We start from the raw sequence: 26,176 nt of genomic DNA on the forward strand, positions 1-26,176 counted from the left end.
GGTTGTGAGATGTTGAGGGCCCCACATTATCCAGACAATCGGTTCAAAGATGGTGGTAAGGTTATCAGCTTTACGCACTGGCCTCCCTTTACTCCCCAGGAAAATTATTTAATTAAGTCCCAATACTCATTTCTGAGTCGACCACAGGGCCATAGTTCGGCTGGAAGGATTAGGTCAATTGGAAAAAATCCAATGATCTCATTGGGACTTGAACCCATGACCTTCCAGCTTGTAGCATAGTGCCTCAATCATATCTTCATGGCATAACTAACTAAGCACAGGGATAACTTCGCTTTTTTGTCATGAACTTCATTCTCCCAAAATCTACTTTGTTTTTCTTCACAGTTCACCTCAATTAACATACTGATTCCTATACTCATATAAAAGCAATAAATTTGATCATACATTCTTGTAAACTAATTTAAATATTGTAATTGGACCTATGTCTTCCCTATGACTTGTAGATTGATGAATGGAGCTTAAATTGTTGTATTTTAATGTATTAGTGTGTTGAGTAACACAGCGGGCCACAAACACATACAGGACAACATTAAAGAACCCTCTTCTCAAGAATGACAAGGCAGCACACATTCAGCCCCTATCAAAAGAAATAACAAGAGGGATGACACGAACCAGCTCGGTTTATGAATTCCAATAGAATCTTAACTAACTAACTAAACAAATATTTTAAAGTATTGGAACAGCCGCTGTAGTTGTAAAGACTTTAGATTTTACAGCCAATTATATATTGTATGTATATATTTTAACTTTTAGAACATGTACTGTAATAGTGGCTTCTATCTGTATTGATGTAAAGGTGTCCCTCTCAAGATGGTCTCTGAAGACCGAAACATGTAAGGACGTGAATAATTGAAATAAGAAAATCTTAAGCAGTCACACTGAACGGAACTATTTAGCTTTTTCATAATTACATACTATTTGAAGTAGTCAAAATCATACAGTTCACGAATGGCTTAATGCCTGGTCAGTTCTCAAGATATGATATGATCAAGCAAACGTTTTAAAAAATAATAATAAAAATGATGCATATGCAAGAATCATAGAAATAAAAACAATTTGTAGTAAATTATGATTTATAGATAGAGCCATGTGGATGCAGATACCCACAGTAATATTTGCATCTTCACAGCAGATAAAAATTGAATAAGCATGGATTGCACATGACTATAGATAAAAGTTTAAAACAACCAAAATTAATTCTCGTCTTTTATCGTTTAGATAAAAACATTGCATAATCAGCAAAAAACAAAAATTTCGTTGTGATAATTTATTTTATTGAAAAGCATGTGGACATGTCTGCTGGCATATACCTAAGCCAGAACATGGCAATGATAATATGGAGTGGTGAGGTGATGGAATCTGATCCAACAGTTTCCCTTAGACCCCACATTCCTGCATCCACGAGTGGACCAAAATGCGTAGTCCAGACAGTCACCATGGCATTACCATGGAAAGAATATTGTGCAAATTAAAACAAGGGGAATACAAGTAAGAGACAAGAAACTGAAAGATGTAGCATGTTGTTTCATGTGTAAAAATTGTGTTCCTACACATGACCCAAATCGTGAATTTCAAACTTGCCAAAAGAACATCACCAGTTTCATCTTAGTTAAAGCAGAGGTTACAAAACCAAAAGTTTGTCCAAATTTGAGGTAATTTGCAACAAAGCAGCTAATAAAATTTGTGTACATACTGATACTGTACCTTTGAAGATAAACTCTGGAAACAGTTTCGTTAAAATGGCAATTTCTCACCAACATGAGAGTGAAGCATGGAGCAACAAGTGGTACATCTAGGGATTGAAACAAAACTGCTACTGTTCTGTGAGATGGTGTTGGGAAGGAAGTCAAGATTGTTTTCAGTTGGGCTGGTGAAACAGTAATGCTGGATCAGTGGAATGATATGTTAATAATATAGGAAAATAAATAAATAATAATAAAGGAAAATACATTGCTTGGGAGTGACAATACAACACATTTCCTATGGAAAACATAAAGCGCATACACTAGCATGAGAGGATTTCAAGGGTATGTACATTTGAAGATCAGCGTTGTAACACTGTTTCTACATTAATTTCTCATTACTCACCATAAAAATGCTGCACTTTCACATAAATATGATTTTAAAAAGCAGTTCCTTACATAGTTTTTATATCAGACATTTCTACTCCTGTGTTGTGAGGGAAACACCATTTCATCAGTAAAAGATGATCATAAATGAAAGGATAGAGATGGAATGGGAAGAATATTGAAAATAAAAGCGGTCCAGTTCCTTACAAACACTATACATAAATGCACATTCATTTATTTCATTAGTACAAATTTTTAATACAATGAAAATTCAGCAGAAAGAACATTTGTTCAATATTTGACATGTAAACATTTCACATTCCAATGAAAACAATATATTTATATATACACAAAATTATTCTATCAGTTTTCAAAAGGCCTAGTGCTGGTAATTGTCTACAGTGGAAGTCTCTGACTTTCATCTGCTGACAAAAGGGGAAACAAAGTATCATTACAAACACTGAGGCAATTTGTGTTGTAACCCTGGATACATGAAGAAAAGGAGGACTGGAAACTACTTTCATGTCTCTAGAAATTATTTTGAGTAATAAAGAAAACATACAGGTCTTACAGGTAACCGATTCCTTTGCATGGCAATGTTTGAATGAGGACATAACAAAAACTAACTTCATGCCTATTACTGTTTGTTCACGACACTGTAAAAACTTCAAATATTTAGCAAAAAATGGCAAATGACTGGGAATATTTTAAAAGTACTGTTCAAAATTCAACTGCAGAGAATGTGGAAAATCTTTACAGTCAATACAGGTATGGGCTGGAGTATATTTTTATTGCATCACTGTTAAATGCTGAGGATTAAAGGGAGTTGTTCATATTCCCTTACCTCTGTTCTTTGTCCATAATTCTGTCAGCAGGTATTTATGCTACATGCTTTTCTCTCGAGGTTTAATTAACAATGCTTTCAGCAGCTAGTTATACATAGTGCCAGAGTTTTATGCAACTATCAGTAGTGAGGTATTCTAAAAATATATGCCTCACCATTGCATTTCTATGGTGGGAAATATGAAACTGGAAAAAGTGCAATTAGAAATTGAATATTTTGGCAAAGAAAAAAGCAAGAAAAGGGTTCATTTGTGTATTAATCACACAACAGTTTTATGATTTGTGATTATAAAACACCTGCATGAACCAGACAAATGATGGCATTGCAACTTTGACTCAGAAGGTACTGGATTTAAATTAAGACCAGGAAACCAGTCATTCCAATTCAGATGCAAATTGTTTTCCTTGAGTTTCCTACCGAAAAAGCCTTCAAAGAAGCCACAACTAATTTCTTTTGTCCTGCTTACTATTCCTCATCATTACCACATTCATTTTGAACTACACAAGCTCTGCAACCTGTCAGTCAACAGATCACACACCCATACTCAATTAAGATAATGGTCATGGGGGCAGGCAGTAAAATTCATGTACATTCCAATTGTGTTCGTGGCACTAAACTAAACCTTAGCACAGACAAATTTAAAAATGGAAAGGAGGGAGGAAGTTATTAAGATTAAGGTGTCTTGTGATGTCACACTCCTACAAAATGTTGGTATCTATCTGCCAGACTGTACAATACCATATCCCAGAAGACTGTAATCTTTATATCCAGTGCAGTGGGGACCTCAAATCTCATGAAGTTTCTCCTATACAACATCTTTATTAAAACCGTCACAACACAACGATACCGAGGTCAGTGCCTAGTTTTGGCTCTGCTACATGTTTCGGCTATTAATAGCCATCATCAGGCAAATGCATGGCTAATATATATACACCACTGAACTGCAGTATTAGTAAAATTGGATACAATAATATTAATTATATAAGATACTTGACATAAAATACAATAAATTAGATTATATAAAACAAAAGTTATAGTATAAAACAAGAATAAAATTCTTAGATTGATGCTTTACATCATCGAGTCAGTCGTTGGTTTTTGTAATTTTGTTGCGTTCCCATGGACAAATTGGAGTATTCTATATTTTGTGTGTATATAAAAAACTGTTATTGGAGGCTCGTGATGTACATGTAGTAATATTAATGTTAATTATTTAGTTGGTGCCTCAGCTTACAAAGTATTGTCTGTTCTGTAGGGAACGTAAACGACGACATTTTATACTATAACTTTTGTTTTATATAATCTAATTTATTGTATTTTTATGTCAAGTATTTTATATAATTTAATATTATTGTATCCAATTTTACTAATACTGCAGTTCAGTGGTGTGTATATATGATGGCCATTAATAGCCGAAACATGTAGCAGAGCCAAAACTAGGCACTGACCTTGATATACTTGTGTTGTGACGGTTTTAATAAAGAGGTTGTATGTTATAACACAACAGGATGCATGAAATGAAAGTTTCTCCTACATGCTTCTGGTATTTTAGCTGCCAGCAAGTCTATATATATATATATATATATGGTCAAGAACAAAGTCAGACTACCCAAGGGACATAAAAACCACAATTATTATGTTCTAAAAAACAATGACCCTGGACTGAATAAAATAATTGTTGGCAGTAAGTGAATATGTGGATGCTGAACCCAGTAGATGCATGGCATAAGGTGAGTAGACATGTGTTAAATGACTGCTGGGATCATGGGTTCAGATTCTTCCTAGGATGTACCAATTACCATAATCTCTCCAATCTGTACATGTGTGATGGAAAGGATGCCCAATACAGATAAAAATCTTCGAGGGAAGAGATCCCACAACAGAATGAACTCAAAAAAAATGGAGAGGGGGGGACTGCAAGAGAATTTCATATTAGTAGATTCTAAATGGCTCGGATTATGTATGGTGTATAACACTCAGAATTACTAGGTTCTTGGACTTTGTCCATTGCCCGGTATTCTAAAAACCACTTTGCAAATATTACGAATGGTCCAATGATGTTCTTCACATGTTGAAATAAAGATGCCCCCATTGTAAATGACACTGAAAAATAACATCTTCAGTCCAAATTATCAAAACTGTTAAGTTACACAGCATACACATTGTGGAGGGAAGAAATTTCAGCAACAATAAAGTCATCCCAAATTTTCTATCCTTCATGCACTTCTCAGTACATGCAATGTGTGAAGCAGTTAAGGTCTAAATATGTACTATTTTGCTATTTTGTTATAAAAAAATTTTGTTTCTTCACATAATGCTGACAGCTGATGTGTACAGTGTTTCTTACTCTCTCTTTCTGTCATACTGGTGGCAGTTCTGGGCTTGAAAACCAAGGTGTGTGTGTGTGTGTGTATCAAATACTTAAGCATGAAAATAATCACCATTACTCTCTCATGACCTTGAAATGACAAAAGCTGCTATGCAATGATAACGAAAAGGAAAATCCATTGCTTGGTAATGGCAGGTAAACATGTTAACAATTCCGGGCTATCTCTAGACAACTGCTTCGTAAACGAGTTCCTGCGGCAACTGATACGCATGCAATGGTTGAGGTACTGTTGGACTATAAGAATGGAAATGGCATTTTCTATGTGGTTCATACCAAAATGTTATAAGCAGGGTCAGTCAAATTCTGGAGTTGGAGCTGTCAGGAGTTCCGTTGAGCAAAGTGACTCGGTTGCAAATCAGTTCACTTGAAAATCAGCCTGTGAAGAGAAGACTAGGAGGTTGGTATGAAATGGCTGCCAGCCTGAGACAGAGCTAGTTGAGTTGTCAGTTTACAAGAATTCTGCACAGGCTGCTGTAACAAGAGGACCTGAGTGTGGGCTGCTGAAGAATCTCCCTCAGTAGAAGCCGCTGCCAGGAAACGGATAGTCGAGAATGAAACAGACTGAGGACACTTGTCAGTGTGTGTCAGTGATTTGAAAAGTGTAGTTCCATGTGGTGTATACAAGTGGTCAATAAATTCATTCACCAGTACATATGCCATCTATAGTCATGGACGCCTAAATCGTGATATCCTGGTTTCAGAAGTGGTTGAACTGGATTCGCTAGATTAATTGGACTGCATAGGACTGATTCAGTCAAAATAAGGCAAGATGGAACAAACAATGGAGTGCCTGTTGGCCAAAACAGACACCAACCAAGTAGTAATGCTAACCAGGATGATGGCCAAAACGGACTCCCAGCTAGGGAAAATGGAGGACTCTCTAGGAAGGACAGAGGCCATGGATTTAGAGGCAAATCCAGAGGAAATATAAACTGAGGCAGTGCACGATGAGGTCCCTAAAGAAGATGCCTCAGAGAAAACTGTCATAGCACTGAAGAGCCAGCATGGAAACTGGCATCTAGCTGTAAGGTGCCGTGGTCATCCGAAAAAGCAGACCCAGGGAAATGGTGGGTCCCGGAGGAAATTGGACATTACCTGCAGAGGGATGACTTGTCATGCCATTCCTGCGCAGTGTAAAGGACACGGTCATCAGGGACCAGGCAGGGACAATGTTGCAAGTGGGGCCCCTGAAGAACAGATACATGAGAGGAGCCAATGAACAAACCAGGAAGGCAGCAGGGGAATAAGGAAACAAGGCTCAAGACAGCAGCTACGTCTGAGGAAGGAGGTGACAACTAGCAATGGCATTAGAGTACGAAGCAGGAGACAGGAGCTAGGTCTTGGAAGCAGGAGGACATCTGGCAGGTTCTTCAGGAAAACCATTGGGCTGGGGATCATGAAGTGAACAGCAGGATCTTACATCAGGATTCGAAAAATGAGGGCCACGACATTGTGCAGGGATCAGCCCCCTTCAAAGTGAAAGAAGAGACCACTAACAGATTAAGAGCTATGGATGTAGGAGTATTGCCCTCACCGATCAGTAAAGGAGAATGATGATAGTAAGCCTGGGTTGGCTTGCACCTTATAAGGGAGCTGTCTGGGACAAATAAGGAGGGAGCAGCTGGAGAATAAACATTGTGCAAACCGAGCCACAGGGAGGAAGGTGACACCAATTACAGATGTCATGAGCACAGCCCTCGGAAAAGAAGAAACAGCAGTATTTCTATAGGTTATTCGGCTGAGCAATGTGACGTATAGACCTGTTGCTATGTAGTGACTTGGCAAACAAAAGAACTGTGTTTCCTGTGCGGTCCAGGCTGTGACCGTTTCTATAAAATGGCACAGTAAACATGCCTCTACAACAACAGAGAAGCTGTGTTTTCTGTGTGGTCCATGACAAGGAAGTTATCTTGAAGACAAATGGTGCCACAGTTGAGTTGCAGGATATTCACTGGACAGTAACAATGTGAGCACGAAAGCTGGAGAATAGTAATTGTAAAGATTTGTTACCAGGAAACATATAGTGAAAACATGGCACAGGAATAGCCATTGCTGACAGCTTTTATCAAGCAACAACTAGTGAAAGCAGACTGAGAAGACTTAGGGTGGAGCAATTTTAGTGTGCAAATCAGCAATAGTGTTACAGTTATTTGTAATTACAACCTGTAGGTTGTCAAGAAATCTATTCACCAATACAAACTCTGTCTATAGTCACTAATACATGTGACAATGTGAAATGAAACATGGGAATAATATTTATTCAGTAGAAAATTATTTTCCTGTGTTCTTTTATTATACTGATGTATTATGTGGTGCTCAAAGCCGACTTTATTACAGGTAGCACTCCAAGGACCAAACTTTCATTGTTTCTGCATTCAATTAAGTGGCCTCACTATCACAAAGTAGCTAATGACTATGGAATTTAATGGCAGAAATGTCTTGTGAGTCAATCATATTTTTAAGATACATTGTCCTTATATGACATAATATTACTCACATATAAAAAGCAACTCTTCTCTTCCTTTTTCTATTATATGTTCTTTGAACATGCACTGGTTATAAGCCTATTCTTAAGAAAAATATTTTCACAATTCATAAGAACCAAAAACACCCTGAACATTGCTATAAAGAGATTTCACATGCACTTGAAAATGCAAGTGATACAAAAACGTTTCATCCCAGAACTTCTGAAATATAAATGAGAAAGATTCTATGACAGATTGTCTGAAAATTAAGACATTTCATACCATTTTCCTTCCCTGTGATAACATACATGTTTATGAAAAGACAGGCTTTGAATATTTTAATTCATGTCTTGCATATAATGTCAATGAAGGAAAAAGGGACATTTCAGTTTGCAGTATTTCTGTATTTTAATGCAATTTTTAAAACAGAACACTGTCTAAAACCTTACGTAGGCATTATGTCAAAATTTAGAAATTCTGACCACAATTTTTCCTCTAAAGTCATATAATTAAATATAAGAACTGGCACAGTACAAGACTCTACTCTTGAGAGTTGTGAGGAATGCAGGAAGTTGAAACCATTAAAGACAAGGTGACAACATGGATCAGTAAATATTACCCGAGCCAAAACATCCAGTTTGGTGGAACACTACACAAGTATGCTTGTGGCCAATACATTCTGAACCGATGCTATACACAGTATGTACATATCCCTCCCCCACCTGACAGTCCCTTCCTCCCTCATCCCACAAGTGACAAAATTAGAGTCTTTACCAAAAGCTATTATTGCATGCCCATTTGGGTTACATCCTTTTCATGCTTGAGGACAAGATTCTTTTACCTTGGTTTCTTCCATAATGCAATTGACCGAATACCTCTCTTAAAAGCTTCATGACAATCACAACTCCAGGTGTAATGTGGGGATAACCCATTTATGTTAAACTTTTAGCATGGGTTGAGAGTCCCTTTAAATTACTGGAGTGACTACCAACAGACATGGAATCATGCTAATAATTTCCTCGGAGAGAGAGAAAAACTTAGTTTTAGGTCTCTATACACTTACATTGATTATTGCACTCCACACTCTTCCACCAGAATGCTATGATTGTTCTTTGAGACACTATTTACATGTATGAAAATATAATCTCAATTATGTATAGGCATGAGGGTTCCCATTTCTGTTATGATTAAGAATTTACATTAAATTACTTGGGAACAAAGAAGGACTGATTTGGACCCATACCTTGATTGTTCATCTGGCTCCTTGTGTTTGTTGCATACAACTGTTGCTGGAAGTTATGGAACTGCTGAGCATAATTAGGGTCAGCTGTAGTAGGCCCAATAAAAGGCGAATTCTTAAAGTTATTAGTCTGTCCCATTGAAGGCGGAAGAGGCTGAGTCGCATCTGGGGCACTACCAAGTCCCATTGGAGAAGACTTAGGGCCAGGCACAAACATCTGTGTGTTCTGAGCATTTCCAGGCATGTTTGGATTTGGACCGCCTCCAAATATCGGATCTCCAACTGTTTGTCCTGGGCTGGATGGGAGACCAAACACGCTGCCTCCCATTTGCTGCATCCTCATCATCCCTCCTGGTCGTAAGCTGCCGCGTAACTGAGTCATACCAACACAAGGTCCTCCTGATCCCATTACCATGCCACCTGACATGGGTAAGTTCATGCCTACCAAAGGTACATTGGAGCCAATAATTGGGCCACTCAGCCCACCCATATGACCACCAACACCACTACAGTTTGTTCCTGGAAGGCCTCCAATTTGAGAATTCACACCACTCATAGCTCCATTTGGTCTGTTCATGGACACATTAAGTCTACCCATATTTGCAGAATTAGGTTGGCCACTGGTGGGGAAATACTGCAGATTGTGGGTAGGAACCTTTGTATCTAAATTGGACAGTGGGCTTGTGAAACGCTGTAGGAAATCCAAACTGGGAGGGCCCCTGGGACCAGAGCTCCCAGTTTGAGGTTTGGCAGGGAGATACTGGATGGTGTTTGGAGCACTGGCTTTAACTTGTACATTGGTACCACTGTACAGGTTAGGGCCTGGAGGTCGTCCTATCATCCTCTGAGGGACTGGACTTGAAGTGTAAGGAGATGATCCTCTTGATGGACCAAGGGTCATTATCATGTTTCCAGGTTTAGGTGAGGCAGAACTATTTGCATGCATGATAGGTTGGTTCATACTTGGTGTTGTGCTTACAGAGCCTGAACACTGAACCATTCCTCCATTTGGACTAAATGAATGGGGTGGCATGCCCACAAAGTTTGCTGGCCCTGGCTGACTTCCAGGAACCCCTGGTCCTATTGTATTCATGAGGCCACCTGCAGATGTTTGGCCATCCTGTAGTCCCTGACAACTGCCCATATCATTCATTTGCATAGGATGCATGTTAGAATTAAAAGGCAACATACCAGTAGGAATGCTGTTCATTAATCCAGTGTTCTGACCACCTGGAGAGTTTGCCACACTGCTAGTCAACTGCTGGCTCATCTGTGCCATTGATGTAATAGGATCAAAATGAGCACTCTTGCCATTGCATGGTATTCCACTGTTGCCATTAGGATTTAGTGGTACATTTTCAGACCGCATACAGGGAAAATTTCCAGAACTAGTAGGTGAAACTTCTACTGCAGCTGAGGTATTTCCTGAAGGAGACACTTCCAGGAAATGGGACGTAACTTTCATACCACCCATGGCTGGTGCAGTTTGCTGCATGAAATTCTGAGTGGGATTGGTCATGGCTGGTGATGTACTTGTGGGCCCACTTCCAGCAACAGGCAATCTTGGTGGACCCATTCCATCAACCATCTGAGGGCTTGAACTGAGAAACCTTGATCCCACTTCTGTTGCTTGAGCCTTGTTCAATGGATCAATGCCTGGGGTAAGTGTGCCTTGGTTCTGTGAAGTGGGCCCTGGGAAACGCTGTGATTGACTCTTGGGTTCTGTTGTATTTGGAGCACCAGGTGTGTGAGGGCTAGGTATGGGAAACCTACTCATCTCTCCAGTTGTGGCTGAGTAACGGGAACCTACCTCCATTGAGGTGGGAGTCAATGGTGTTCCAGGACCAGATATTCGAGCACCTGCAATGTCAGAACTTGATGTTTGCAAGCTGGAATCCAGGTTAGGCGGTGGAAGGCTGCAACAATGAAATGACACAATGAATGTCATCAAATGCACAACACATTCTAAAGAGCACAAGAACTACTATAACTAATAAACACAGTCACGAATACAGCTTGAAATTTACAATATTGTTATGTCTTTGTTTGGTGCAAATAATGAGATAAATTTGCAACTAGGAAACAAACTAAAAATACAGATTTGTGTGTTTCTTCAGACAAAAAGATTTGAACAAGGTCAGTTAAATCCAATTTTATCAGTCAAAACAGGTATTAGTAAAGTCCACATCCTGGAATCATAAGTCTTCAGCAGATTCATGAACCAGAAGTAACTGGTCCTGAACACAGATAAGGAAAAGAAATGTGTCTTTATGCACGTTAAACTATTGTACTGCATGCCATGATGTCTTCATTCTAAAATGACTAAAATCTCTATTCGTCATATATGTCGATGAATTCTAAATAATAAAACTTTTCAGGATTCATCCTACGTCACACTCAAACACGCGAATTACGCCAATCCTCTTTTATGTGAGCATTCTTTCTACATACATTTGTGCATCGTGTTCTGTGTTGTGTTTTGCTCCTGTTACTGCATGCATTGTACTGCTGGATATGTGTGTACAATGCATGCAGTAACAGGAGCAAAACACAACACAGAACACGATACACAAATGTATGTAGGAAGAATGCTCACATAAAAGAGGATTGGCGTAATTCGTGTGTTTGAGTGCGACATAGGATGAATCCTGAAAAGTTTTATTATTTAGAATTCATCGACATATACGACGAATAGAGATTTTAGTCATTTTAGAATGAAGACATCATGGCATGCAGTACAATAGTTTAACGTGCATAAAGACACCTGAGGATGGCACATTAGTGCTGAAACATGTAGTGTGGAAGTGAAGAATAAGGTGAAAAAGTGTATACACTGTAAGACGGTTAGCATAAACCATGGAAAGGAAAAGAAAACTGACCAAGGAACTCCAGAGGGCAGTTCTTCTTGACAGCTAATAACCTACTTAGACAGTCATAAAATTCTCAAAGGTACATTAGCCAGTTCACTACTGCCTACAACTGAATCCCATCCTAAGCCAGAAGAATACAGTACACAACCTCACATTGCATACCTTGAAGTAGGAACTTAACACTGTGGTATGTGGACACAATGGTAAGTGGGGGCCCTGTAAACAGCAGCAAATAACACTGGGATTGGAGGACTGCTCTCCCAAGTACAGGTCTGACAGTCTGACAGGAGAGAGTAACAGCCTACTAGAGTAAGATGCTGAACAAGACAGAGAGAAATTAATGTGTCACCCAATGGGAACTACTTGCAGTTGTGACACACAGGAACATTTCCCTAAGTAACTCTATGGACAAGAGTTCCATCTGCAGACCGACCAATCCGCATTAACTTGGCTCATACATTTTAAGAACCTTGAAGGACACACCACATGATGGATTCAACACCTGCAAAAGTACAACTTCACTTCTGTGCACTGGCAAGGCTGAAAACACAACAGTGCTGATGCATTTTTCCAATGACCATGAAGAGAAGAGTGCAGTCACTACCACAAAGTCAAGGTGCAGGCAGACAGCAAGCAGGTACAAAATACTGTGGTTGAATCAGCAGCCACTCTGACAATAGAACTGAAGGACCAGGACATTGGGCCCATTATGGAGGAAGTAGAGACCAGACAATGTCTAGAATCGAAAGACAACTCTTACTGCAGCCACACTTACAAAAGCCGCTGGGTCCAATGGTCTGTGGAATGGCATACTAAAGCACTACTAGGAATCTGACAGATGATCTAAAGTAGCCCAGACAGTTCTCTCTCAGAACAGAATGAATGTGTTGACAAAATTACATGATGGACCATAAGGAGGTCACTTGAGTGTCAACATGACCCTGAATAATGCCCAGCAAACGGTACTACTGGCTTCAGGCAAGAAACGATGAACAGTACAGACACAGCTCATGAACCAGGAATTGGGACCAAATGCATCAGTACACCAACATGGCCCTGTTTGAAAGGGTAGTCATCGATGTAGCAGGACCCTTCCCATGGAGCGACCAAGGAAACCAATTGATCCTGATTGCCGCAAACTGTGTGTGGCTAGCTCAATTTGTTTGCGCACCACAATTTTTCGAAACCTCAAAGGGACTTTGTGGACACACTGTACTTTCTCCAGTTGTGTTCTTTAAATCCTGAGGCTGAGCTCCTTGCTGACTTTCTGGGTCTGCTGGTCAAGAAACATCCTCATTGCCCATTAAGTTCAGTTGGGTCTCTTCAGTCTCATCATTGAGTTCCTTGCTGAGGCCCTGGGCCCTACCATCATTGTCTCCTTTGCAGCTATGGTTGGGACAGTCTCAAGTGCTGCTACTCATGGATCTGGACCTTTCTGGTTGACAGGATTGGCACTCTCACATCTAACTGGACTTAGCTGGCAGTCCTCCACTGTATGCTGCCTTGTGTTACTAAATCAAGCCCCATGGTGGATATACCATTTATTACTGAACTTAAATGCTGGCTTAATAGAACATTTAAATCCTCTCAGGTTCATATAATAGTAATAACTTAGGCAAGCGGAAAATGCACATTTGAAGCTAGTCCACCATTCCAGTTACAATATTTTCCTTTGTTGATAAGCTGTTTACAAATTGGCAATCAAACGTTATAATTATCTATGCAAGAAAGGAGTAATGTTGCTTTTTATTACTATTACCAAATTTTAATATGCCAGTTGAGTTGAAGACACTACATGTTGAAGACAAGTATCTTTCAGGAGTGTTGCTTCATTCTACAGAAGGATCTAGATTGACATCCCCCTTCTAGACATAAATTTGTCTCCCACCAGCTGATTTTAACCAGCCAAAGTCATTATACAATCAGCATAAGTCAAATCATGTAACAAGTTGAGAATAAAGCAGTTCCCAGAGATATAACATGGACCTCACACATGGAAACAGTTATCTTCTAGTACAGAGGGTTTAGCTATACCCTTCAGAATATAAACTGTAACAGTTACAGAAGTCAAAAGACAAATTTACATCTCTAGAAAACTACTGGTTTGCCTCCTGTGGTGACACTGCCACACTTCTGGCCACTCAAACTGGACGTAAAACAAGGTAGTTATCTTTTGTTTAGACCTTGTCAATTAATCAGTCGCCCTTTAAGAAGTGACTAAAGCAGACAAAAAAGGTCTATGGAAAAATGTAACAGACTTGGACTGTCACAGTCTGCTGGTCAACGGATGCCACAATAAACTCCACTAAATTGTTGATGGTTTCCACTACTTCAGACCAAATGGACCAAACTGTGCCCTTCACTTCTTCTTGGCCAGCTTTCATTTCAGCTTTGATTTATTCCTGGCCAGTCATTTTTGTGGCTTCCATCCTCTCCTGGACAGCATTTATGGCAGTGTCCATCTTGGATCCCATCTCTTCTTGGTTATCATCCATTCTGAACTGATCTCCATCCTTTTTATGAAGGCTACCAGATGTTCCAAGTGTCCCATGATTACTTGTATCTACCATGTGGGTTCCAATTCAACAGAGTCCAACAATTCAATTAAATCCCACTTCTAACACCAGCTGTCATGTGTTACTGACTAAAGACATGGTTTGAACTGATTACTGAATGCTTATTAGTCACAACTACAAATAATTATAACACTCTTACTAATCTACACAATCTACAAGTAACTACAGCTGCAAGCAACTGCTACTTCTCTACTAGTCACCGCATGGTAGCAGCTTCTAACAGTGGGCATACCCTTTACGACTTCTGTGCTTAACAGCTCCTGTCCTCGCTGCCTGGCAACTGACAAACCATGGTCCAAGGCAGAGAAGTAATTTTCTGCTTGCCTTTGCCAGCACAGTTATTCTTTGTTTTGGTTTAGTGCCATCCTTCTCCCATGGTCCTCCTTATATAACTTCAGGTCGGATCCAAAAGTTCCTCTACTGTTATGTGTGCATTCACTGACACAGGGATGAGTTTAACGAGCCACAGTCCAGCAGTGGATGTCTCTGTGGTGCTGCTCTGACCCCACTATTCTGGCTTCCAGGTGTCATGTCACAATATCTAAATGAAGCTCCTTAACTTATAATTTTGTTCTTTACAGTCCTCTCAAGTTGGTATAATGATGCCCGGTCATCTTGAACCACTCTAATAATCACCAGCAACTATTACATTATTGATAGTGTTGTCAAAAATTTTTTCCTGGGTATGACATTCTGGTGTTTCTTGTACACAATACAAAAAAATTATGTTGTGACAAAGCCAAGCAACCTTCATGGGTTTTCTATGCTTCCTTGATCTGTTTACTCTTTGATGACTACACACAATTAGAAAATGCATGATTTAAAAGTTACACTATTTACAGTCAATACAATTTTTACAAAAATGATCAAAATTTTTTGTTTCCCTGAGAACCAATAAGTGCACTATACTATATGCATTATATATAGTACAACACTACTCACGTTGGTGACCTAATATTCGTATCTTTCAGACTCGTGTTCGGTTGCTTCTGAATGGTAAGTTCTTGGCCATCAAATGTATTCAGGTACTGGATTTGTTGTGGAGAAGGAACAGGCATCAAGTTCGGTTCCTTATTTGATTGATTTGGTTGCTGTTGTTGCTTTTGCTGAGCCATAGACTGCAGCGTTCGACAATACATGCCATCAACTGAAAATTAGAAATTTCATAATTTTCAACTGCTTATACAATTTGATAAAAAGGATAAGAAAGAGATTTTGAAAGAAAACTATAATTAATCTTTTCCACCGCCTACAACTGTGCATATGTTAAAAAGTATTAGTTGTTGTTGTAGTCACTGATATCATCTTTGTCATCACCATTTTTCTTTCAGGAAGATCTTAATACTCAAGTACAGCTTTGTGTGTGATAAATTTGCTGGCTATAATCTCAAAGTTCTGCGCCACTGCCATGTTAGTAACTCATAATTTATACACAGCATTTTGTATATAACTGGCAAGAATATTTACGTATGGCAGTTAAAAAGTTCCTGGAATTCCCCTGCAGACGGAGAACGAGCGATAAGATAGCACACATACTGTTGTGGTATGGAGCTCAGCATGTCTGCTCGCAGGCGCAACAGGTCTGGACAGGTTTCAGTGTGCAGTGCTGTTACTGTTGTTTGAATCGGACGTGAGTGTTGGTCATTTGGTGCACTGTCGCAGTTCAAACAGTGTGCGAACATCGAGTTCAGGTGCAATTTGGGAAGATCTGTTTCAGAGATGCAATTGGTCCTGCAGCAAGTTTACGGTGATACTGCACTAAAGAAATCCACAGTTTACAACTGGTTTTTCCTGGTTTAAGAATGGGCAGGAAATGTTAGATGATGACCAGCGCAGCAGGAGACCTTCGACACCCAGAACTGAAAAAATTATTGGAAAAGTGTGACAACTGATTCGATGTGATCGAAGAATGACCATCGCAGAGTTGGAGCAAGAAGTTGGTATCTCTCACGGATCCATTCATGCCATTTTGTATGATGATTTGAAGATGAGACACGTCAGTGCGAAGTTTGTTCCGAGGCAGTTGACCACGGATCAGACGGAATGTTGCATGATGGTCACTGGCGATCTGCTTGACAAAAGAATGCAGGAACCAGCGTTTCTCAAAAAGATCAGCACTGGTGATTAGCCACTGGTGTTTGCTTATGACCCGGAGACGAAGATGTAGTCATTGGGGTGGCACACAGCGTAGTCTCCCTGGCCAAAAAAATCACGCCTCGTCAGATCCAAAGACAAAGTGATGCTCACTGTATTCTTTGACATCAACGGTTTGGTGCACCATGAGTTCGCACCACCTGGACAGACTGTTACTGGCCATTTCTACATGCAAGTTTTGCAGAGGTGGTGTGGTGTAGTTCGGAGGAAGTGACGTGACAAGTGGCAGGGACAGTGGTTTCTGCATAACGATAACGCACCAAGCCACACATTGCTTGTTGTGCAGCAATTCCTTGCCAAGAGAAACATTCCTGTCCTCACTCAAACACCGTACTCGCCGGATCTCGCTCCGAGTGACTTTTGGCTGTTCCATACTCTGAAAATGGGCCTCAAGGGGACACATTTTGCAACCATGGAGGACATCAAATCGAATGCAACTGCTGAGCTCCAGAAGATTCCAAAAGAAACCTTCCACTGCTGCTTCCAACAATGGCAGGATCAATGGAGGAAGGGTGTGCATGCGCAAGGGTTCTACTTTGAAGGTGATTAGGTAAGTGTTGCCATATGTCCTACCATTAGAGTGCTATACCACCATTCCGTGAACTCTTTGACTGCCCGTCATATAATGACTCAACAAAGCACTGTCCATAACATTAGATTAGAGTCATAACATTAGAGTCACTGTTCGATAACAGCTTACAAAATAAATAATCTTTATTCCCTTGATCTTAACTGTAAAAATTATACAGTAACATCTATATGACTTGCCAACTATAGTTTTATCACTTGAAAATGTCACAGTTTATGGTTGTAAAATATTAGAAAACCTAAAGACAACATTTACCATTCTTATAGTAACACAAAACCCCTATATGTTACGTACTGAATAAATGTTGATTTCCTGATAATTTAAATTCTGCACACTGAAATTTTACAATATTATAATTTAATAACATATGAGGCTCACAGGGAACTGATCACCAACACTTCTTGGTAACAAATGTTTTGACAGAGCAACTGTGTTACCTATATATGATGATATGTAAGAGTAGCTGGTGCATTTAAGTGATTAATATTTCATATGATCTTACATAGGAAAGACCAGAGAGCATTAATTATATATTTACCTGCAGGCTGCTGATTTGATGTTGATGTGTTTGGTTGACTACTTGAACTTGGTGTCAGGGATGGGAACTCTGTGCTTGACTCCTTCCTGGCTGCGCTTGGTGAAAGATGTGTAGACACCGGTGTGCCAGGGTTACTTAAATTTACTGGCCGGCTTGCAGTGGGAGACTCCAGGGATGTACTGTGTGTCCCAGTGGGACTGGGTCCTGATCCCACCAAACGTGTGGAACTTCCACCATTTCCACTGCCATTACTGCCCATAGAGAACTGCTGTCGATTTGGATCTGCTGGTGAATTTAGGCCAGATGCAGCTCGTGGGGATGGAAGTGAGAGGTTAGAGGTGGGATTATTGGGAGATGCTGGATTTGGGCTGGGCATAGCATTAGGAACACTGGCAGATCTTGTGGTCTGATGATATGGTGGAGGGGGTCCTTGTGCTCTTGGGCCAGACCCTACTGACCCTGGCCCTGTCCCAGTTCCTCCTCCTGCCCCAGGAAGCCTGGATCCACAAGACCCAGGACCACTTGGGCCCATCTGCTGGACAGAAGAGCTTGCAGGACTCCCAATCCCAGAACCCGAGCCTCCCATTACCAAGCCAGATGGACCTTTCTTCTTCCTCTCCTCATAGAACTGATGCTGTAGTTTTTGCCACTCAATCTGAGCTGCCACTGATGTTGGAGTAATTTGATTGGGGCCACCCAATCCCCCCATCATAATACCTTTCTGTGTCATCACTCCTGGGCCTCCATTATTATTCATTCCTGACTGACCTGGACCTGGACCAGGTCCAGGCCCAGGCCCCAGTCCCATCACTGGTACAATCCCATGCTGCATTAACATCCCTTCTGGTTGCTGGTTTACATTACCCCCATCTGGTACTGGGGACTGGTGTTCTGGAAATAGCATCTGTTGCATTTTGCGCAATGTTGCCAGCTGTTCTTCACGATGCTGTCTCTGCTGAGGCGTTAAGTTTTCATCAGGAACTTTGACACCTGACAAGTGAATATGTAGATCTCATGTTAAATGGAAAAGAAATATGAACCCCAATAAAATATGTGATGGAGCCGGGACAGTGCAGTCAGTATAGTGACTGGCTACAGGCTGGACGATGGAGGAGTCAGAGTTCCAAGTCCCAGTAGGGTCAAGAACTTTCCTTTCTGCACACTGTCCAGACCAGCTCTGGGACCCATCTAGCCTATCAAATAGGTACTGGGGGTTCTTTCCCCAGGGTTGAAGTGGCTGTGGCATGAAGCTGACCACTCACCTCCAACTAGTGCTGAGGCCAAGAAAACATGGGTCTATACAACCACTCCCCCATACATCTTCACGGCATAGTGCTCACTCAACTAGTTAAGCACAGGGATAATTTTACCTTTTTTTGACAAAATAAATGAAAAAATATAGAATAAAATATTAACAATGTAATGAACATTATGTAAGATATTAAAGATCAGATGTCTGAAAAATAAAAGTCCTTTAACGTAAAACTTTGTTACTCCAAGTTTCACCTGGGTCAGGATTGGAAATAGTGGCAGGTCACTGTAAACAATATGAACCTTTGGTTGCCTTAAGAGATGAAAAATTCTTCATTATGAAGATTACACAAATCTTTCACATTGAAGTGTCTATTACTTTCTCAAGAAGGGCTTTGCTCTACGAAATCAGCAAGTCTGGTATACAGTAAGTCTTGTTAATGCAAAAACTATTACCTCACGTACATCACATTCTGTAAGCACAGTAATTTAGTAATAAAAAATTACTAACATACAATTTTAATACATTTTGTACCAGTGTGTATATATTTGCTATCCTCAATAAAACAGGAAACATACTGTATTTACTGGCATAATTTATAACAATTTTTAACTCAAAACATCATGTCTGTGTAAAGTACTTTACATAATATCAATGTACACAGTATAGTGAGGCAACTGGAGCTGAAAGTGATGTGGGAAAATGGTATCGACTCCAATACATAACTCTTATCTGAAATACTATTCCTGTGGACTATAAATTTGATTATCAAGGCTCTACTCTAAACACAGCAACACAAGATGATGATTTAACTCATGAATGGAAAGGATGTGGAAGGAAGTGGTCACAGCCTGTTTCAAGGCAATATGTAAGCATTCACCTGGATAGACTGGCAAATATGGTAAATACCTAATTATGGCATGTTTTTAACCAGTGAATAAGTCTTTTGTCTCTTTATTGTTGAGCTCTCAGTGTGTATAATTCATTTTCAACTTTGCTGTACATTACAATAATATGGTTATCAGAATCAAACTGGTGCATGTACTTTCTGTACAAGTACATGTAATTACTGGCTGCTTCCAAGCCTTTCAGTGTATCAAAGAACACTGATTTATGATATGATACTTCGTCATCTTCTTCTGGCATAGCCAACTACTCCTCTAACACCTGGTCAACTGCCTGGATTCCAGAAATCTCCAGAGAAAAATCCCTTACTGTAGGGTCCTCAAATTGCACTCCAAGAGGAAGTAAAATATGCCCATCATTTTCTTCAAATTCAGTGAGTTTCACTGCTGCTGACATGATCAATTGAGAAACAACAATTCACAAAGCAGTTTTTGATTGTAGTAGGTGTTATCAATCTCCAGGCATCTTTTGTGAAGTGCATTGCAGGCAACACTTCCAGCCTCGTCTGTTTACCATCGTTGCTGTTTCCTCAATTTGTGCTGCTCCATTCAGTAACATGTGTTCAATTCAGACTGGTAACTTACTTACTTACTCATGGAGCTGAGCCCTTCGGGAGGAGCCACCAATTCTGCAGCTACTCAAGAATTTCCCAGCATTTTATGGAGCCTGAAGGTTCATTACCATGTTCATAGGAGCACCCCACTGGTCACTATCCTGAGCCAGATCAATCCAATCAATACCATCACATTCTATCTCTCTAAGATCCATTTTAATACTGTCCACTCACCTACACCTTGGTCTACCCAGTGGTCTCTTTCCTTCTGGCTTTCCCACCAATGTCCTATAAGCATTTCTATTCTCTGCCATTCATGCTATATGCCTTGCCCACCTCATCGTCGTTGACTTGATCATTCTAATTATACTTGGAAAAGAGTACAAGTTATGAAGCTCCTCATTATGTAGGTTTGTCCAACCTACTGTCACTTCATCCCTCTTTGGTCCAAATATTCTCAACAACCTGTTCTCAAACACCCTCAGACTTTGTTCCTCCTTTAATATCAGAGACCAAATTTCACACCCATATAGAACCACATGCAAAATTATAGTTTTGTACAGTGGAACCTCGCTTAATGAGCACCACTCATAACGCGCAAAACAAATAGTAAAAATGACTCACTTAACAAGCGACATTTTGCATAACAAGTGACGAGAGGGGAAGTTCCGGATTGGGCGCTTGCTACATCAGTCTGTGTTTAGCACTCATTCCGCTAGAATCTTAGTGTCGCTTGTGATCACACATTTTTCCAAACTTGTGTTCAAATATATTGTTTGTGATTTTTTTTGTGCAAAGTTTAATAACCCTTGCAAAATTGTCCCCGAAGAAAAAGCCGCAAAAAGACAGCCATAAGAGAATAAAAATGACCGTAGAAATGAAACATAAAATCATTGAATTGCGAGAACGAGGTGTGAGCATGACTGATCTAGCACGCACATACAATCGGTCTACATCAATGATTTGCACGATTTGGAGTTGCATTGTGTTTCACAGCAAGAAGTTGTGGAGGAGAGCTTGTCAGAGGAGGAGGAGGAGGAGGAGGAGGAGGAGGTAACAGCAAAGCAACAATCTTCTGGCGCAATAAGAGAAATGCAAAAAGCATGGGAAACTTTTGCATCATAAATTGAGAAGCAACACCCTAATAAGGCAGTGGCTATTCGTGCTACAAATTTATTTAATGATAATGTTGTGTCGCATTTTCACCAAATTTTGAAGTGTCGGCAAAAACAAACGTCTCTAGACAGTTTTCTAGTAAAAAGGAATTAGATATGAATCATAAATAATAAACTAATTATTTCAATTTTTTTTTTTGTTTTCTGCAAATCAAATTCATATTCCAGGTTGGTTCATTCCACATAGAAGAAAAAATGAAGATGATTCACGCTCCTTAAAAATGTATATATAATTTTCTTTGAATAAACGTTATACATAAAATTTTTTGAGTATTTTTTTCGGCATGGAACGCGTTATCATATTTTACATTAATTTATATGGTAAAAATTGTTTCGCTTAACAAGTGTTTCACATTACGAGTAAGATTCTGGAATGAATTATGCTTGTTAAGCGAGGTTCCACTGTATATTCTAATTTTTATGTTTTTGGACAGAAGACGAGAAGACAAAAAATTCTGGACTGAATGGTAGCAAGCATCACCTGAGTTCAATCTCCTCTTAATTCTCTCCTCAATCAGGTTTTAATTTGTTATGGTTGTTCCCAAATATCTGAAATGTGCCACATTTTCAAAACATCTGCTTTCTATCATTATGCCATGATTCTGCCCTGCATTTCAGTGATGAGACAGCAACATATACTTAGTTTTCTCTCTGTTTACTTCTAGACCAACCTCCTTACTTGCATCAATTAATGTTTGTGTGTTTTTCTTCACGGTATCTATATTATTACCCACTAGATTCACATCATCGGCATGGACTAACAGCTGATGTGTCCCGTTTAATTTCAGCCCCACCTGGTTTTCCTGGACCTTCCGAATGGTATATTCTAAAGCAAAGTTGAAAAGGAGTGGTGATAAAGCATCTCCTTGTTTTAGACCATTCTGGACAGGAAATTTATCAAACAAATGTTTACCTATACAGACTGTACTATACATTTACCACACATTTTAATCAGACTACCTAGTTTCATGGGTATCCCAAACTGTATCAGAATATTGTACAATAGTTCCCTCCTAACTGAATCATAGGCTTTCTTTAAGTCTACAAATAGCTGATGTACTGTCTCATTGTACTCCCATTCTTTTTTCCAATATCTGATGAATGTAAAAAATCTGATTTGTAGTTGATCTGTTGTCAAAATCCACATTGACCATCCCCAATAATTTCATCTATACATGCACTTAACTTTGAGAGAAAAATATTGGATAGAATATTGTATGAAGTGATAGCAGTTTAGTTGGCACTACACTTCGCTGACAAGCGGTGGTTGCTCGGTCAGTATGGTTCGTTTGCAGACTGAAATCACGGAGTTTGTTTTTGAAAGCAGTGATATCCCATGATAATTACTACAGTCAGTTTTATCACCCTTCTTATGAACTGGTATAACAATAGTATCCTTCCACTGAGCAGGAAATTTTTCCTTATGCCAAAGAGAAGTAATTAGCTAGTGGATCTTAGAATGTAATATTTCGCCTCCTACTTGAATAAGTTCTGCTGGAATTTGATAACTACCTGGCGATTTATACCGTTTCAATTTTGCAATAGCACTTTCACCCTCACAAGGGCTAGGATCAAGTACTGACGGCTCTGCTGCATGGATTTCTGTCTGCCTATCATCACTGACCCTATGTACATTCAATAACTGAGAGTATTCTTCCACCTATTCAAAATGTTGTGGGAATTTGCAGGCAGATCACCATTTTCATCCTTCACTAAGTCACTGCTAGGTTGGTAAACCTTCTTAAAGTCATTTATTCCTCTATACAGGTCTCTAATGTTCTTCTTCTTACTGTTCATTGCAAGCTCATCAATTTTGTCTTTCAGATATCCTTCTGTTTGTTCCTGAAATGCCTGCTGGTTTCACGTCTTATATTGTTCAGATTATCCCCATTTAACTTGCTTGGATCCTGTAACCTTTGCAATTTGGCTTGTTTTCTTTGGTCCAATAATTATGAGCATCCTTCATCGAACCATGGCTTATACTTCTTCAGTTCATAATACCCTAGACTCTCTTTGGCAGAAATTTTGATATTCTCTTTAACAGTTTCTCAAGCTTTATTAACATCTACCTCAGTGTCCAAGTTTTCCAAAGCTGTGAAACTATTTGAGATTTCAACACCATTCTGCTCTTTACTCTCTACCTTGTTTAATTCCTTGAGATTGAACTCCTCCATATGAACTCTGTGTGTTGTTTGTTTACTCACTGTCAGTTTCTCCCTAACCTTTGCCACCACCAGGTAGTGGTCAGTATCACAATCTGCTGTCCTGAATGATTGGACATCAAGTATACTTGAATGCTGTCTCCTATTTATCAAAATATGGTTGATGTGATTGTGTATCTTCCCATCAGGAGATGTCCAAGTAAATTTATGGATGTTACGATATGGGAACATTGTACTTTTGATAGTAAGATTTTTTGATGTGGCAAAGTGTACTATTCTAACTCCATTATCAATACTAATTTCAGGCAAGCTATCATTCCCAATCATTGGTTTGAAAATGTCTTCCCTCCCTACTTTGACATTTCAATCTCCTAACAAAATTTTTATAGGGTACTTCGGGAATTTATCAAATACATGTTCTAGTTTTCATAGAACCTGTCCCTTATGTCATCAATTTTATCTTCTGTTGGGGTGTGAACATTCATAACGATGATATCAGACCAGAAACCTTTTAGTATTATATATGATATCCTATCACTAAAGACCTCTACCCTCTTAACTGCTGATATGATTCTCTTATGTATGAAAAAACCTGTACCTAATTCATGATTTTAATTCCATTTTTCATAGAAAAATGTATATTCACCTGCTGGTTCAATGCCACTTCCATCCCATCTGACCTCCTGCACTCCTGCTAATATAACTTATATTTTAAGATTTCTTCTGCCACTGCCCTGAGCAAACCTGCCCTATACATAATTCTAATTCTTGGAAAATATGGTTGCCAGTTTCCTTGGTGTATCCTTGCCCTTAGATTGTAGATTGAAAAGCAGATCTGTTTCATCAGCATATATCACGCAACTCAATTTCTTACACTAGTCCATAATTGTTCCAGTATATTACAGTTTCTGAATCAACACTCCAGCTTTTACCTGGTCAGTTCTGCAAACAATGTTGTATCTCCTCTTAAATCTGTCAAACAAACCATTGGAAGCTGTAGAGTTGGCTATTCCCAGATGAGCAGCAATGATCAAGATCTTCTCCTTAAGGTGGGTGCCCCTTTTGGAAGCATCGCTCTCACATACTTGCTTGCACAATGTAGCAAGCGTAGATTCCAGTTCCTTCAGTGGTTTCCACTACTTGGAGGAAGGTCCTCAATGGATATAACTTTTTCCAGTTTCTTCACTGTTCATCACAATAGTGTTTAATGTGGTCACTTAAAGTCTCAACTGTAATGCCAATTCAACATGTATCCCTATATGTGCATCACCTTGCAATAAAGTATTTATTTTATCAACTGCTGCAAATGATTTATATTTTCCTCTATTATCCATATGCCACCCTCTTGATGTGAAATTTGTCTTCGTCCATAAAACACTTCGGTCTTTATGAAGTGAAGTCATATGGGCAGAGGAAAATCTGAGAATTTAACTGGGTTGCAATTCTGGCAAATGTTTCTCTTACGAAAACACACTTGCTGCTGTGTTGCAATGGTCAATTTTGGCAAATTTATTTGGCATGGGAGAGACAAACTACTCTCACTGAGTTAACTTACACTGAGGCACAATTACGATTAAAGATGGTTTAACGCACAAGAGCCATTCGGATTGAAGTGGTGGACAAATCTTATCACATGCCTTAATAATGTCACATTGTGAGCATGTGAATCACTTGCTGCTGTTCATCAGTTAACTGACAGTATGTATTTTTAGGATGAACCATTTGCGACTGGTAAGAGGGATAGAAGTCCATTGCTTTGGATAAGAAACTCTGAGTACTAAACTGCAAAATGCAAAACTGGGTAAATTCTTCTGGTTAGGACTACAAAAATAAAGTGAAAATTCAGGGAAAACATGAAGCTGTAGAAATATAATACTGTGTACCATTTAACATTATCGTTATGGGCATCTGTCCAGGAGCATATAAAGTGCATAAATTTGGAAAAAAAGTAAATTCTGAAAGTGTGAAATATAAGTTTCACTGTATACATTCTCAAATAATGTTGTAGATACAAGAAAAGACATTCTAATCAAAGAATACAGATTCAAAGTCATTAACCCTTTGACGTGGTCATTTAAATTCCGCGGCCGCGGCTCCTGCGGTAATATATTCAGCCGGCCATTTAAATTTTGCTCGAAAATTATTTATTCATCATTGTTCTTAAATTCTATGAGATAGGAACATGAAACTTTCACTAAAATGATCTTAAATGGTGGTTTTATAACCTTACCTTATAATATGGGCGCCCTGTATCTCGGCCATGGAAGCAGGTTGTTTAGTATTTCAGCAGTGAATGGTACGCCTTGAAGGATGAAACTTTCACTAAAATGATCTTAAATGGTGGTTTTATAACCTTACCTTATAATATAATAT

General features: G+C 39.3%; 1 protein-coding gene across 2 annotated transcripts in view; it reads right to left on the bottom strand.

The window, feature by feature from the left end:
• Window positions 1-7,529: 7,529 nt before the first annotated feature.
• The window catches only part of LOC111869152 (protein BCL9 homolog), a 76,577-nt gene continuing 57,930 nt past the window's right edge, over window positions 7,530-26,176 (bottom strand). For both annotated transcript variants that reach the window (XM_023860408.2, XM_023860407.2), the window contains 3 exons: window positions 17,756-18,745; window positions 15,417-15,621; window positions 7,530-10,944 (listed from right to left, as the gene is read on the bottom strand). In XM_023860408.2, the coding sequence (XP_023716176.1) occupies window positions 8,994-10,944; window positions 15,417-15,621; window positions 17,756-18,745 (3,146 nt within the window). In that variant the 3' untranslated portion in view covers window positions 7,530-8,993. The remainder of the gene's footprint in view (window positions 10,945-15,416; window positions 15,622-17,755; window positions 18,746-26,176) is intronic.

This window comes from Cryptotermes secundus, unplaced genomic scaffold, assembly GCF_002891405.2.
Source record: "Cryptotermes secundus unplaced genomic scaffold, Csec_1.0 scaffold821, whole genome shotgun sequence".
Lineage (NCBI taxonomy): Eukaryota > Metazoa > Arthropoda > Insecta > Blattodea > Kalotermitidae > Cryptotermes > Cryptotermes secundus.